General features: G+C 36.6%; 1 protein-coding gene across 1 annotated transcript in view; it reads left to right on the forward strand.

Moving 5' to 3' along the window:
* The first annotated feature begins 6,356 nt into the window (after positions 1–6,356).
* The window catches only part of CCDC39 (coiled-coil domain containing 39), a 44,509-nt gene continuing 33,896 nt past the window's right edge, over positions 6,357–16,969 (forward strand). The window contains exons 1-3 of the mRNA XM_015072854.3: positions 6,357–6,602; positions 14,515–14,634; positions 16,485–16,631. Of these exons, the coding sequence (XP_014928340.3) occupies positions 6,513–6,602; positions 14,515–14,634; positions 16,485–16,631 (357 nt within the window). The 5' untranslated portion in view covers positions 6,357–6,512. The remainder of the gene's footprint in view (positions 6,603–14,514; positions 14,635–16,484; positions 16,632–16,969) is intronic.

A 16,969-nucleotide genomic window follows, 5' to 3' on the forward strand; every position in this document is an offset into this window, starting at 1 on the left:
ACATTGCAAAATGGCACAACATAGTACTTTTCCATTTATTTGAAGTTTTAAAGAGAAGAAACTAATTTATCATAGAGAAAACATTGGAATAGTAGTTGCCTCTGGGGGTTGGGGGAGGTGAAAGCCAGGATTGACTGGAAAGAGGCAAGTGGGAAATTTTAGAGTAGTGGTAAGTTCTACATCTTAAGAATTTAGGTTAACTGGATGTATGCATATGTCAAAACACAAGATTTGTGTATTTCCTTGTATATAAATGTTACCTATATAGGAAAGAATATAAACAAAAGTAAACATATGTGTGGTGAAGCATTTAGGTGGAGAGTATATTTATTCTTGCAATTTACTTTGAAATGCATCAACACAGACTGATGAATGAATAGATTGATAGACAAGTGTAGTAAAAAGTTAATGGTAGGATCTAGGAAACATCTAGATCAAGGGGATATTGATGGTCACTGTAAAATTATTTTGACTTTTCTGTATGTGGGAAACATTTCAAAATGAGTTGTTGGAAATAAAAGATTAACTGTTGAGGGAGAATGGATTTTAGGGCAGCAAGAGTGGAAGTGGGGAGATGGATTGGAGTGGTGGTGGTGGCGATGGAGAGAAGTAGACTCAATATAGGCCTGCGGGTGGAAGTGATATGTCCTAGTGATGTATTGGAGGTGGGAGGTGAGGAAGAGGATAGAAATCGGTATTGACAGGTGGGATCTGATTTTGTACAACTGGGTATATGGTTTTGGTTCTACTGTGCTAGGGAAGACTGAAAAAGAGGCTTGGAATATGTGTGGGATGAAATCAAGAATTCTGTCTTGGGCCTGTGTATTAGATTTGAGACATCTCATCTAGGAGACATCTCAATGGAACTGTTAGGAAGGCAGTTGGATATACGTTTGGAGTGTAGAAGAAAGATCTGTGACAGAGAAATGCTAATGGAAGTCGTTAAAGAAACCTGTGGTATTTATTATTTAAAAAACTTTTTTTAATGTTTATTTTTTGAGAGAGAGACAGAGTGTGAATGGAGGAAGGGCAGAGAGAGAGGGAGACACAGAATCCAAAGCAGGCTCCAGGCTCCAAGCTGTCAGCCTAGAGTCTGATGCGGGGCTTGAACCCACGAACTGCAAGATCATGACCTGAGCCAAAGTCAGATGCTTAACCGGCTGAGTCACCCAGGCACCCCAGAAATTGTGGTATTTAAAGTCATGAACATGGATATGATCACCTAGGAAGCAAGTGTAAGAACAGAAGAGTAGAGAGGCAAGCTTTGCATCTTGGGGAAAGCAACATTAAGAAGCTAATCAGGACAAGATAAAGGAACAAATGAAATTGAGAGATTAATGGGAAACTGACAGTCTTTTTTTTTTAATTTTTTTTCAACATTTATTTATTTTTGGGACAGAGAGAGACAGAACATGAATGGGGGAGGGGCAGAGAGAGAGGGAGACACAGAATCGGAAACAGGCTCCAGGCTCTGAGCCATCAGCCCAGAGCCTGACGCGGGGCTCGAATTCCCGGACCACGAGATCGTGACCTGGCTGAAGTCGGACGCTTAACCGACTGCGCCACCCAGGCGCCCCCTGACAGTCTTAAAAGTGGAGAGAAGAACTAGGTAAGGAAAAGCTGAGCTGAATGCAGCCCACAGATCTGGCAAGTTGATGATAAATTTACTGTTGGAATATGAAGCATACTAATGGTGACAATAGCAGTTTCTGAGGTGTTTATGGCAAAATATACCAAAAGTAAAGTTTTAAAAACCCCAAAAACAGATTGGGAGAAAAATATTGTTCATACAAACATGTCAGATACAAACATACACAGAGAATATGGTCCATAAAATAGAAAGCACTGCAAAAAGAAGAGACAACCTAATGGAGTAAATGGGCAAAGGATATGATACATTTTATTTATTTTTATTTTTAAAAATTCCAGTATAATCAATGTACAGTGTTATATTAGTTTCAGGTATATAATATAGTAATTCAATTCTGGACATTACTCAGTGTTCATCATAAGTGTACTTTTAATCCTCTTGACTCGTTTTACCTACCCCCCACCCACCTCCCCTCTGGTAACCATCTGTTTGTTCTCTGTAGTTAAGAGTCTTTTTGTTTGTCTTTTTTTATTTGTTCGTTTGTTTTGTTTCTTAAATTCCACATATGAGTGAAATCATACGCTATTTGTCTTAGGATCTGATAAATTCTTAGCAGAATAAATGTGATGCTCAGTCTCATAATTATAAAATTGTCAATAAACAATGAGATACCACATTTTTCTCTTTAGTTTGTAAAATATTACTTTATAATATACAGAGTATGCAAGAACACTGCCATATTCTGTTGGTATGTAAAATCTTTTTCTTTTTTAATGTTTATTTTTGAGACAGAAAGAGACAGAGCATGAGCAGGGAAGGGGCAGAGAGAGAGGGACACACAGAATCTGAAGCAGGCTCCAGGCTCTGAGCTGTCAGCACAGAGCCCGACACAGGGCTCAAACTCATCAACTGCAAGATCATGACCTGAGCTGAAGTCAGATGCTCAACCAGCTGAGCCACCCAGGGACCCCGGTATGTAAAATCTTTTTGAAAGATAATTTAATAGTATCTCTCAAAATAAAATTGCTTATACATGTTTTTCATTAATTTTACTTCTAAGAATATGCCATACACTTATGCCCACACATAGGTGTGCAAGGTTGTATCTTATTCACCAAATTGAAGACACCACTGATTGAAATATGCATCCCAATTTTAGAGATACTAAAATATGAAAATAAGTATACCCCAGACTTGATGAAATACAGTGTTACAAGATGTTCATTGTAGCATTGTTTAAAAAGTTAAAATTGATGGATAATATTGAATTTTAAGCTGCTGTTAAAAGACCAAGGATCTAATGTACTGATACAGAAATATGGCCACTATTGTTAAGTGATAAAATGAATCTGCAAAAGAATATTTATAATATGATTCTGTTTCTATAGAAAAAACTAATATATCTATATATTTATTTTTTTAAATTTTTTTAATGTTTATTTTTGACAGAGAGAGAGAGAGAGAGAGAGAGATAAAGCATGTGTGGAGGAGGGGCAGAGAGAGAGGGAGACACAGAATCTGAAACAGGCTCCAGGCTCTGAGCTGTCAGCACAGAACCCGACGCGGGGCTCGAGCTCACGAACAGTGAGATCATGACCTGAGCTGAAGTTGGACGCTCAACTGACTGAGCCACCCAGGAACCCCTATGGCTTTATTTTTAAAAATGCTGGTAGGACACATGCCAAACAGTGGCAACCTCTTGGGAATGAGGTTGGCATGGAGGTGAAGGATATCTTTTCCCTTATACACCTATCTTCCTTCCTTCTCTTTCTTTCCTTCTCTTTCTTTTCTCCTCTTCCTCCTCCTCCTCTTCCTCCTCTTCCTCCTCTTCCTCCTTCTTCTTTCCTTCCTCCTTTTCCTCTTTCCTTCCTTTCTTTCTTTCTTTCTTTCTTTCTTTCTTTCTTTCTTTCTTTCTTTCTTTCTTTCTTTCTTTCTCTTTCTTTATCACATTATTTTTGCAAAACCAAAATCTCTTCATATTTTAGCCTGAACAGTGTGATCTGGATGAAGTTATCTACTTGGGAATGAAGCAGTAAAGGGATAGCATCTACCTTAGCATTTTGTAATTAAATTGAGTATTTCATGGTCAGCAACAAGGCTTGAAAAACTTTGGGTTTTGTTTCCAACTCTAGATTTTAATAAGTTCAATAGAGTTATAATCTAGAAGTTGTAGAATTATAAAAGTGGGAACTAGATGATATGGAATGCTGTGGTGATGAGGTGGAGAAGCATGACTATCATTTTAAGGCAGAAATGTAGAATTAGGAGGAGGCATGGACATTTTGCACAAAATTCAACACTGTATAATTGTCATCCTGAAATTCAAGAGATAGAATCCCTGAGATACAGGAAATGTGGCTCTTTGCATGAATTTGGCTGCCAGACTTCTTATGTCCTTGGGCCTACAGGAGTACACAGCAAAGACAGCTGCAAGCATGCATTTTGGCAGCTCCTGCTAACACTGAGAGGGGTGGATCAACAGATTGGCACAGGCTGAGGCAGCTGCCTCAGTATTCATATTAGTAATGGGGATGAGAAATTAGAAAGGAATGTTTAAGACACGTGGGCAGTAGCAACACTAATAATTTTAGGAAGCACACTGCCATAACAAATCTCAAGTATAAATAACAATGTGCCATCTTAATATATGCTGGATGCTAACATTTTCATTACTAGGAATGAGTAAATTGTTATAAAATAGAAGATCATCTTTTATAAGGTTATTTAGACTCTAAAATTTCGTTATTCCAAATAGGTTGAAATTTCCTCTACAAGCTTTCTCCTCCATCACGTTGGGAATTTAGGCATTGCAGAAGTGAGGAATAAAATGCCGTGGTAATTCTACCATCTATTGAAGATATTTCTAAGAATGTTGTATATGTGAATAAGTACAACGTTTTCTACAGTGAATGATGTTTCACCACACTGTGCTGCATTTTATATGGTCTATAAAGACACGCATATGAAAATTATTTCTAAAAATGGTAGTTGTATATATAGATATAGTATTATTTCAGTAAAGGGATTTGTTCATTAAACTTTGACTCATGAAATATACTATGCATAGTCAAATGTATAAAAGTCATTTCTAAGAATAATAGAATTCTGCTGCATCTGAGTAGTCATTCAGTGAAATAATGTATGCTGCATTCAATATATCTGTAAAATATGCCACATGTATAAAATGTTTCTAGTGTTAGAATTTAAAAATATAGATTGTTTTTAAGAACACAAAAAGCTAAATCTAGTCTTTGAGACTAGAGAAATATTCCATATAATTCAATATATGGAAAACCATGTAAACACAAAGAGACAAAGCTACTACAAGATTTCAAAAGCATAATAACAAACCAACAGTAAGAAGACATTTTCAGGACAATTGAAGAAATATAAATATGAAAGTTATTAGATGATATTCAAGAATTTTGATGTTATTAATTTTGACGGATGTGATAATAATACTGTGTTTGTGTTAGAAAACATTGAATGTTAAACATTAGTGATGTATGCTCAGGTAGTTGGGGTAAAATATGATGTCTGATTTGTTTTAAAATGCTTTAGCAAAATAATATAGATGAAGTGAATGTGGCAAAATATAAATGTTAAATCAAGATAATGAGTATGTGGGTGGGTATGTGCGCGCTCTCTCTCTCTCTATATATATATACACACATACATATACATATATATATTTAAACTTTTTATAATAAAAAGCGTAACAAGATAATGGTAAAATAAAATTCAGAAGGGCAAAAAAGGCTACAGATAGTTGCTTATTCGATAAGCAAAGTTAATTTATGTTCATGATGCCGTAATAGAGGGTATTTCAGCCAAGAACAACTCTCATTGCAGACAGCATAGTTTGTAGTAGGAGATCTGTATCCTCATTTAGGTTCTGCTGACTTTAATCGCTTCACCTCAGGGAGCCTCAGTTTATTTGTTTGGAAAATAACAGGATTAGATTAGTTGATAGTTTTATCCTTTCCAGTTCTGAGATGCTAACCAACAGAGGCGGTAAACTCAAATACCTACCAGTGCTGAGCAGGTAATTCAAATTACTGAATAGGTGTAGTGCTTGCCACTCTAACTGGGACTCTTCAGCCGAATGCCTTCATGATAATGTGGACTCAGTGTTGCCTAGCTTTTTTGGAGATTAGGAAGAAATACAGATTTTTATGTGAAATTGAAGATTTGTGTATGTTAATAGAAAACGTACAGCGAAAAGTGTAGGAGTGGTGAGGCGGGGGTGGGGGTACTACCAAACCCTGCTGCAGTCCATGTCCGCGGTCAGCTAAGACGCTGCGAAGGGCAGATGAACACGGGGAGGAAGACCAGGAGATTAAAACAAAAGATGGAAACACACATCAGTGATTCTAGGGAGTGAATTCTGCTTCAAAATATCAGTCTACCTCAGCCGACGAGATTTCATCTACGGATGAAACTCAAACACCACTTGAAAAGAAAAGTCTGTTTTCGATAGGTCTCATCTTCTGCGTGTGATCCAGCAGTTGCGGGGCGCAATGCCATTCCCGCTCCCAGTGTCCCCCGGAGACCGCAGGCGCCACAGACTACACTCTCTGGGAGCGCCCCAGGGGACGATCCCGAGCTGCAACTTGAGGGATAGTTATGCTGGGGCCGCCAACCCCAGCGAACCTGTGGAGTAATTGCTTCGCTTCCTCGGAAGTTTAAATGAAAAGCTGCTCCGGACCGAGGCAAGAGTTCTCAACCGGAAGTTTTGCCTTCCTGCTTGAGCACTTCCTGTTTGGTAACTAAGGACGCGGGGCGGTTGCTGGGGTTATCGTGGTAATTACTAGGGAGATTTGCGGGTGTAGGGAGTTGCCTCGTGTGCTGCTCCCAGGCTAGACGAGAAGGTAGATCTTTCCTCCCCACCCTGTCAGAGGTTCTCTATCCTTTTGCCATCATGAGTAATGAATTCTTGGCGGAGCTGCATTGGGACGATGGGTTCGCCATCCCGGTGGCAAACGAGGAGAACAGGATCCTGGAAGATCAGGTAAGGGTCAGGTGAAGAAGGCCGGGAAAGAGGGGGTAGTTTCTTGGTTGGCAGGAATACCCCAACCGTTTTATTCTTCCCTTTTCCGTCCCCAGTTTTATCGCTTTCTGTCTAATGCTCACCGCACCATCTCCTTCCTCCCTAACCTGTTTGCCCATTACGGTACTTGCAAAGCATTACAAAATGTATATTGAAAGGATGATTGATATTCGCGACTATAAAGTCTGAATCGTTACTCTCTCCCCTCCCACTCCATTTCGCCTCAGGGGCAGGAGAGGAAAGTCTGGTTCCTGCGTCCCCTTTTCCCTTCCTCAGAATTAAGCGCGGCTTGCAAAGGGACTCTGAGGTTTTCCTAGCAACAGTTGTTTGCGGATGTTTATAAGCAAATCACGCTCTGGTTGACATTACTTTTTGAGTTTCTGCCTAAGACATTTAAAGTTGAAAGGGACTTGAAGAAATATTTTCAAGAGAGACGTTCTAGTAAGAATGTAAAATGTGCAGTTTACAGCTTTTCAAAGTGAGGATGTTGTCACAGAGTGATATAAAAATATTTTACGTTGTAAGGAATATTTTACACCGGCTTGCAACCAATGAATGCATAGTAGTTGTTAAAAATAAAATTGCATCTGGCTCAGAAAACTTTTAAAAACCTTTAGCAGTTAGTCTGAAGTTCTGTCACATGGCAGTGTGTTGTGTAGAGGAGGATCCAGAAACAGATGATGTTTACATTACTTTGTAGAATGGAAGAGAAGGTTTTCTTCCCTTGGAAAAGAAAATGAAAATCCATCACGGTTTTTTGAAGTTTTTTTTTTCAAAATATTCTGACCTGTTTACTAATGTCTAAATTAGATAGCTGCAGTTTTTTGTTGCTTTGTTTTAATGAAGGGCAACATTAGGGAATATAAGAAATTTGGCACTAAAAAAAACAAAAGGAAGAAATTTGGCACTGAGTACTGAGGAATAATAATATTAACAAGTTTCCAGCCCTGGGTTCAGATCCTACTTACCAGCAGTGAACCTGTTTCTTCTTATATAAACTGGAAATAAATAATCATTTCACAGGGTTGTTTACAGCTCTAAGGATATTAATGTGGGTTAAAGTTCCAATCAAATATTAGTTTTTTTATTATTGCCATAATATTTGTCTCATATGATTTTATATACGTATTAATTATATTAGCTATTTAAAAAATATTACGGAGCAATAAAAAGAAGAGTGAAGGCCAGAATCACTTTACCTGAATAAACAGTGGCATTAAAAAGGCAACTCTAATAAGTTTAAGATATTCAAACAGAAGGGTAAAAAATAAAAAATACCCACTGTTGACTCTAGAAGTGACTATCATGGCATTAAACAAATATTCCAGACATCATAGTCTACAGTTATATAGATAGAAAAGACAGACAGAAGTATCATTGTTTTTTAAAATTTAAATCCAAGTTAGTTAACATATAGTGTAACAATGATTTCAGGAATAGAATTTAGTGATTCATCACTTACATATAACACCCAGTGCTCATCCCAACAAGCGCCCTCCTAAATGGCCCTCACCCATTTAGTCCTTCCCCCCCCCCACCCAACACCCCTCCAGCAGCCCTCAGTTTGTCAGTTCTATGTATTTAAGAGTCTCTTATGGTTTGTCTCCCTCTCTGTTTTTATATTATTTTTGCTTCCCTTCCCCTATATTCATCTGTTTTGTATCTTAAATTCCACATATGAGTGAAATCATATTATATTTATCTTTCTCTGACTGACTTCCTGTAGCGTAATACACTCTAGTTCCATCCACATTGTTGCAAATGGCAAGATTTCGCTCTTTTGGATCACCGAGTAATATTCCAGTGTGTGTGTGTGTGTGTGTGTGTGTGTGTGTGTGTGTACCCACCACATCTTCTTTATCCGTTCATCAGTTGATGGACATTTGGGCTCTCTCCACACTCTGGGTATTGTTGATAGCGCTGCTATAAACATTGGGGTGCATGTGCCCTTTCAAAACAGCACACCTGTATCCCTTGGATAAATACTCAGTAGTGTAATTGCTGGGTCGTAAGGTAGTTCTATTTTTAGTTTTCTGAGGAACCTCCATCCTGTTTTACAGAGAGGCTGCACAGTTTGCATTCCCACCAGCAGTGCAAAAGGGTTCCTCTTTCTCTACATCCTTGCTAACATCTGTTGCTGCCCAAGTTGTTAATTTTAGCCATTCTGACAGGGGTAAGGTGATATCTCATTGTGGTTTTGATTTGTATTTCCCTGATGATGAGTGATGTTGAGCATCTTCTCGTGTCTGTTAGCCATCTGGATGTCCTCTTTGGAAAAATATCTATTCATGTATTTTGCCCATTTCTTCACTGGATTACTTGTTTTTTGGGTGTTAATTTTGTTAAATTCCTTACAGAGATTTTGGATACTAACCCTTTATCTGCTATGTCATTTGCAAATATCTTCTCCCATCCGTCAGTTGCCTTTTAGTTTTGCTGATTGTTTCCTTTGCCATGTAAAACCTTTTTATTTTAATGAGGTCCCAATAATTCATTTTTACTTTTGTTTCCCTTGCCTCTGAAGACATGTCAAGTCTCCAGAAGTTGCTGTGGCTGAGGTCAAACAATCAGGTTGTTGCCTGCTTTCTCCTCTAGGATTTTGATGGCTTTCTGTCTTACAGTTAGGTTTTTTATCCGTTTTGAGTTTATTTTTGTGTATGGTGTAAGAAAGTGCTCCAGGTTCATTCTTCTGCATAAGACAGAAGTATTATTAAAATGGAATCCTACTATATGTGCTGTTTTTAACATAAACATTTTTATTTAATAAAAATTTTAATTTTATTTGTCTTAAGAGAAAAAAAGAAAGGAATTATTGAATTTCAGGTAAATATTACTTGATTACAAGAGATAGTGATTGCTAAGAAACTTTCTTAACATTAAGAAAAACTGCATAAGAAGAAATGGTTAGATTATTGTTTAAAAAATTCTTTGTTTCATTTGTAGGCAGTTATGGGTTGACTCCCTGCCCTTTCATTTTTCATTTTTAAAGCAAAGAAATTAGCTCTCTCACTTCTTTACACCATCTTTTTACCCATATTACCACTATTAAAAAATAGTGGTTTTATTATTTTTATATTATCAAGCTTTATTTTTTATTCCATTCAGTGCCTTTAATTTACTACAAGTGTTTAGCCTTAATTTTATATGAAAAAAAATTTTAATGTTTTTATTTATTTTTGAGACAGAGAGAGACAGAGCATAAGCAGGGGAGGAGCAAAGAGAGAGGGAGACACAGAATCTGAAGCAGGCTCCTGGCTCGGAGCTGTCAGCACAGAGCCTGACACGGGGCTGAAACTCACAAACCACAAGATCACATGACCTGAGCCAAAGTCGGACACTTAACCGACTGAGCCACCCAGGCGCCCAGACTTAATTTTATATTTAAACTGGTTTAATGGTCCTTAATGTAGCCACTTTTATTCAGTTTATCTTTTCTTGGATTTTTCACTTTGATTCATCTTTTGCCTAGTTGGGTCCTATCCTCAAATAGTTGTTTCAAGAAGCGTCCATTGTTTTGTGCTTTTGATTCCTTGCATCCTTGGTTGCCAATTGATTTCTTGCATTGCTTGCTTTAAGTTTGGATTCTTTTAATCACAGTATCAGATCTTCAAGATACCTTCTTTCTGCCTCTACTCCTTCCTTCTGAGTCCTGTGTTTTTTTAATATGGACTGTTTTTCCACAGACCTATTTCCCAACTGTGGACTACAGAATTCCCTTTATTCTTTTACGTGGTTGATGCTCTACTTCCTAAGTCACATATCTTCTTTCTTGGGTTATCTCCTTATCTCCTTATCTCAAAATAAGGAATACTTCCTTGTGTCTTCCTAACAAGGGTGTATAGGAGGTAAACCCTGAATCTGAAAATGTTTTTTATTTAATCTCACATTTGATGGTGTTGGCAGAGTCAAATGTTCTAGGTTAAAAATTTTTTTATGAAGAATTTGGAAAAATATTATCTTCCAGTAGTGATGTTGGTGAGTAATCTGCTATTAGAAATATTTCCATTTCTTTGTAGGTTGCAATTTTAATGTCTGGAAGCTTTTAGGGTTTTGTTTTATGTTTACATTGTAGTTTGTTTTGGCAACTATATCATATTTTTGATTTTCAGGTTATTTGTTGCTTTTTTGTAGCACCTGGTCTTCTTTTAGTAGTACAATATCATTTACAATCTAAGTGTGTGTGTGTGTGTGTGTGTGTGTGTGTGTGTGTGTGTGTGTGTGTGTGTTTAGTTCTTTTTTGTGTCTTGAATTATGTTTCCTTTGGGATCTTTTTACTTGTTTATCTTGATATCTCTCACTTGATGTAAGTCTTCAATAAATATCTGGTGGTCCTTGCATGTCCTTTTATATTTAAAAGGAGCAAAAAAATGCCTGGATATTCTGTGGGGAAGGAATTATCAACTTGTGGAGAGTTAATCATTATGCTTTCATTAGGAAAGCAGATGCCTTTGCTCTGGGTTCATTATGCAATTATAAAAGTTAGTAACTGATGAAGAAAATAAAAGTCATAAAGCTGTATGCACCAAACAACATAACAACTAAGTACATAAAAGTAGAAACTATTATAAATACAAGTAGACTTTGACAAAAATACAGTTGTAGTAGGATACTTCAATATTGACATCAGAATTGGACAGTTCTAATAGACAAAAATAAGAATATAAAGGTATGAATAATGCAGTAAAAGCAAAAACAGAGCATATATCCCTTAAATAAACAGTTTAAAAAATATGTCTGTAAACCATTTAACAAAGGTGGATCATTTACTCTACCAGGATGAAAACCTTAATGCATTAAAAGTGAATGATATGGGAATGCAAGCTGGTGCAGCTACTCTGGAAAAAGTATGGAGGTTCCTCAAAAAACTAAAAATAGAACTACTACCCTACGACCCAGCAATTGCACTACTAGGCATTTTTCCAAGGGATACAGGTGTGCTGTTTCAAAGGGACACATGCACCCCCATGTTTATAGCAGCACTATCAACAATAGCCGAAGTATGGAAGGAGCCCAAATGTCCATTGAAGGATGAATGGATAAAGAAGACGTGGTATATATATACAATGGAGTATTACTCAGCAATCAAAAAGAATGAAATCTTGCCATTTGCAACTACGTGGATGGAACTGGAGGGTATTATGCTAAGTGAAATTAGTCAGAGAAAGACAAAAATCATATGACTTCACTCATGAGGACTTTAAGAGACAAAACAGATGAACATAAGGGAAGGGAAATAAAAATGATATAAAAACAGGGAAGGGGACAAAACAGAAGAGGCTCATAAATATGGAGAACAAACAGAGGGTTACTGGAGGGGTTGTGGGAGGAGGGATAAGCTAAATGGGTAAGGGGCACTAAGGAATCTACTCCTGAAATCGTCGTCGCACTATATGCTAACTAATTTGGATGTAAATTAAAAAAAAAAAAAAGTGAATGATAAACCTTAAGGACCTTATACAAAGTGAAATAAGATGGACACAAAAGGACAAATCCTGTATGGTTTCACTTATATGACATACCTAGAGTAGTCAAGTTCATAGAGACACAAGTAGAATGGTGATTTCCAGAGGCTGGGTGGGGGAGAAGAGGAATGGGGAGTTAGGGTTTAATGGGCACAGAGTTTCAGTTTGGGAAGATGAAAATTTTTAGGTGGATGGTGGCAATTGTTGCACAACACATAAATGTACTTAATGCCATTCTTCTTTTTTTTAAGTTTATTTATTTTGAGAAAGCACACAAGCAAGGGAGGGGCAGAGAGAGAGAGAGAGCGAGAGAGAGAGAGAGAGAGAATCCTAAGCAGGCTCCATGCTGCCAGTGCAGACCCTGACGTGGGGCTCGAGTGAGATCATGACCTGAGCTGAGATCAAGATTTGGATGCTTAATGGGCTGAGCTACCTAGACAACCCGATGAATGACACTCTTCTTAATGTACACTGAAAAATGGTTAAAATGATAAAATGTATGTTTATGTACATTTTACCAAAATTAGAGAAATGAGTGGTGGGAATTTTATAGGCCATATTTTTCTGATCATAAGCCAATAGGATTTATAATAAATGATTTAAAAATTATTCTCCATTTTATGGACTGTTTGCCTGCCCCTCCCATTCAAATGTTGAAGCCCTAATCTCCAGTGTGTTGGTATTTGGTGGTGGGGCCTTTTGAAGGTAATTAGGCTTAGATGAGGTCATGAGAATGTGGCTCCCACGATGGTATTATATCTTTATGCGAAGCGGAAGAGAGACCAGCGCTCTCTCTCTCCACCATTTAAAGATGCAGCTAGAAGGCACTGTCTGCAAGTCAGGAAGAGAGATTTCACCAGAACCAAATTTTCTAGTACCTCAATCCTGGGCTTCCTGGCCCCCAGAACTCGGAGAAATAGATTTCTATTCTTTAAGCCACTCAGTCTATGATATTTTGTTATGGCGGCCTGAGCTGACTAACACATCCATCTTAAACACTTAGGCCAATTTCTCAGAAACCTAGATAACTCTTCTATCATGGAGAAATTGAAAGGGAAAAGTTAGTTTTTAGAAAACAATAAAAAGAGACTGCTTCATACCTGTATCCGCTGGAAATAGGAAAAATCTTACTTAGAGAAAAGTTACAGGCTTAAATGCCTTAAATGCCTTCATTTTTAAATCCATGCTTTAGTTAGCTTGGGTTGCTATAACAAAATACCATAGAGTGTGTGAGTAAAAAGACATGATTTATTAAAAAGACATTTATTTCTCACGGTTCTGAAGGCTATAAGTGGAGATCAGGGTGGCAGGGTGGTTGGGTTCTGGTGAGAGCCCTCCTCTTGGCTTGCCGATGGCTGCCTTCTCACTGTGTTCTCACATGGCAAAGAGAAAACAAGCTCTGGTCTCTCTTCTTCTGACAAAGACACTAATTTTACAATGAGGGTCCTACCTGCATGTCCTAATTTAAACCTACTCACTTCCCAAAGGCCCACCTCCAGATACCATCACATTGTGGGTAAAGGCCTCAGCATATGAATTTGAGGGTGACACAGACATTTAGTCTATAGCATCAATGTAACAAAAAAGTAAAATAATTAAAACCTGTTCTTAATAAATTTTTAAAAAAGAATAAGAAAGTGAACCAAAGAGGGAATTAGAAGAAAAACTGAAATTAATGAAATAAAAAGCAAAAATACATATTTAGTATGATTTACTATGTTTAATGAAATACCAGAGATAACATATAGTACATTAGTATTTTATTACTTCCTTATTTAAAAAATTCAAATAGCGTCTTTTGCACTTAGTGGATTTGTTGTGCTCCTCCTGGGTTGTAGCCCCAAATTTGGGAACCACAGATCAAGACTATAAGGAAGGATATTTTTGTTATGTTGAGCTTTTATATTGTTTTGAGGGGTGATGTATTCTAATTGTCCTGGGAATCTATCTTGTAATTTCCTAAAGTTTTTTGTTTGTGTGTTTGCTATGCATTTAAATTGTTTTGTTTCTATTCAGGGTTTTAATTCAATGACACACAACATACATTAAGAAAGAGGTCTTAAGCACATGGAAGTTTGTTCTGTTCTGTTAAGCTCTGTCCAAAATCTGTTTATTTTGAATAGCTCAGGGAGGAGCTTGTTATACCTGACGTCCGCTGCTTTTAAAATTTATGGTTTGTGTTCTGTGTTTTTGTTACATCTGTTATTATGCTCTTGTTTGCTCTAGAGATGTTGTGGTTTAATTATGTAATAGGATCTCTTTTTTTCCTTTTAAGTACTGCTGTATGAAAATTGCGTTTTAGCGGTGGTTCCTGAAAGATTTCTGAGAAATCTTAGAGATTTCTATTCTATTTTAATATAGTGCTAATTTTCCCACAGCAATGTCTAAATTATCACATGTATTATTTACAGTTGTCAAAGCTGCAGGAGGAAAAGTCAAGCTTGCAAGATCAGCTACGTGACTATGAAGATCGAATTAATGCTATGACTTCTCACTTCAAAAATGTTAAGCAAGAGTTTTCGTTTACGCAGGTATAGTAATGTTGACATTCATGTTGATTAGGTCATGTGTAGTCATGAACATTTCACATTGCATATACATCTGTGATTTTATTTTAGACATACACGAAACTTTAGCATAGCTAACTATTGTGAATGTAACCTTGAACCTGAAAGTAAGTAGGAAAAAAAGGCTTTTGAGGAATTTGCTACCGTCACCAAGTTCAAGGAATAATTAACTCATTTGAAAGAAGAAATCATTCATACAGTGTAACGTAATATTAGGCAGCAGATTATATGAGAAGGGTACAGTGACGGCAATGAGAAAAATTCTAAGCCAAAATAGACCTAATATAACATGTGACAGAATTTCCACCTCATTTTCACTTTTACAGCATGACCCACTGGGGCCTTTTTGAGTGGGAACAAATAGTTCACACATTTCAGTAGCCCTTAGGACACCACATTATTTTAGGATCCTGAGATAGTAGGAAAGTTAAATTATATCTAAGACACTAGTTAAGATAACTGGGGAAAGTATAATGCATTTTAGAAATATTACTACAAATAATAAAAGTTAAAACTTAGAGTGATAAGTATATTTGTTTTATGGACAATCTATTCATGTGTAGAACATCATTCCCTGATGATGCCCAGCAAATAGCTCAGCAAATCAGCATTGGAGAGTTTACTAACTTCCATATCAAACTATTTTTTTAAAAATGCATCTACCTTTCTTTGAAAGGTATGTAATTCTTAATAGTGAACAAAGCATGTTTTTAATACCAATTTATAATTAATATTGATAAGTAACCATTTTGTGGTTTACAGATTTTATTAGGAAGCAGCAAATTGATGAACTTTTAGAAGCAATACTTGAGAGTTTTGAATCCTGATATGATTAATTAATAAACTGGACAACATCATTCTTTAAGTTATTAAACCACTGAGTTGGGGATTTGAAAGTCAGAGATTCTAGGGGTGGCTCAGTCGGTTAAGGGTCTGACTTTGGCTCAGGTTATGATCTTGTGGTTCATGGGTTCAAGCCCCACACCAGGCTTTCTGCTGTCAGCCTGTCAGCTCAGAGCCTGGAGCCTGCTTCAGACTCTGTGTCTCCCTCTCTCTTTGCTCCTCCCCTGCTCACAATCTGTTTCTCTCTGTCTCTCAAAAATAAATAAATGTTTAAAAATTAAAAAAAAAAAGAAAGTCAAATTCTCTGTGGGTGTATATTTCATTATAGTCAAACCTCAGTTAAATCGGATAATAGTTATAGAAGACAATAAACTTCCTATAGCATTAACAGCTCTAATAATGTAAAAATAATACTGATGGTGATAACTTAGAAGCACTACAAACTCAGTAGTCAATAAATACAATTTTATTGAGTAAAGCTTAACACAAAGGCATGGTTGTTTACTAATATATTCTATGAAATACTTATAACCATCGGTGTTTACATAGTCTTTTATAAATTATCTCTGCAATCAGCTTATGTAGTCAGTTTATAGAAACAACCCATTTCCTAAAGTATTTTTAAATAAATTTTATTTATTTTTTAGGTAAGTCATGAGTTATATCTTTTTAACTCTTACCATATAAACTTTGATTTTCTGCAGTTTTTCTAGACCAACATAAAATCTAAAAATGGCTGACAACAGTATTTTCTTCTAGGTCATTCCATGAACTGACTTTCTTACAACTAGTAAGCAACACCAACTACACTGAATTGTAAAGTCTAACATGGTTTAGGTTTCAGAGAAGTGGAATTACTCGTACTTAATCTAAGTATCTTGTGGGAACTTTTTTTGGGCTAATGGGTTATTATAAATATTGTGTAATGTTAAAAATTAAAAAGTCTTTCTATCTTGTAAATTATTCTGTAGTCTCTTTGTAAAGCAAGAGAGCATGAGATTGAAAGTGAAGAGCATTTTAAGATCATTGCTGAGAGAGAACTGGGACGAGTGAAGGATGAAATCCAACGACTACAAAATGAAGTGGCTTCAATACAAGAGAAGAAAAGTGATAAGGAAGTATGTGTTGAAATGTTACTTAAAATTTTGTGCTATTAGTTCTTTTTTCCTTCACTAGCAAACACTGATTTTCTTTTCTTTTCTTTTCTTTTCTTTTCTTTTCTTTTCTTTTCTTTTCTTTTCTTTTCTTTTCTTTCTTTTCTGTATGGGAAGGGCATTCATTAGTTTCCTGACATTTACAAAAAACATTGTTTTTTGGACAATGAAAGGCTTGCGGAGTTGTCATTTGAATGAAACAATGATAGAATGTTGCACTTATTTTCCTACTATTCATTTGCCAAATAGTCATTGAGCTATACCATGTGCAGAGTACCATACTGGCTATCTACTATGCAATA

Source organism: Acinonyx jubatus, chromosome C2 (genome assembly GCF_027475565.1).
Source record: "Acinonyx jubatus isolate Ajub_Pintada_27869175 chromosome C2, VMU_Ajub_asm_v1.0, whole genome shotgun sequence".
In the NCBI taxonomy this organism is placed as follows: Eukaryota; Metazoa; Chordata; class Mammalia; order Carnivora; family Felidae; genus Acinonyx; species Acinonyx jubatus.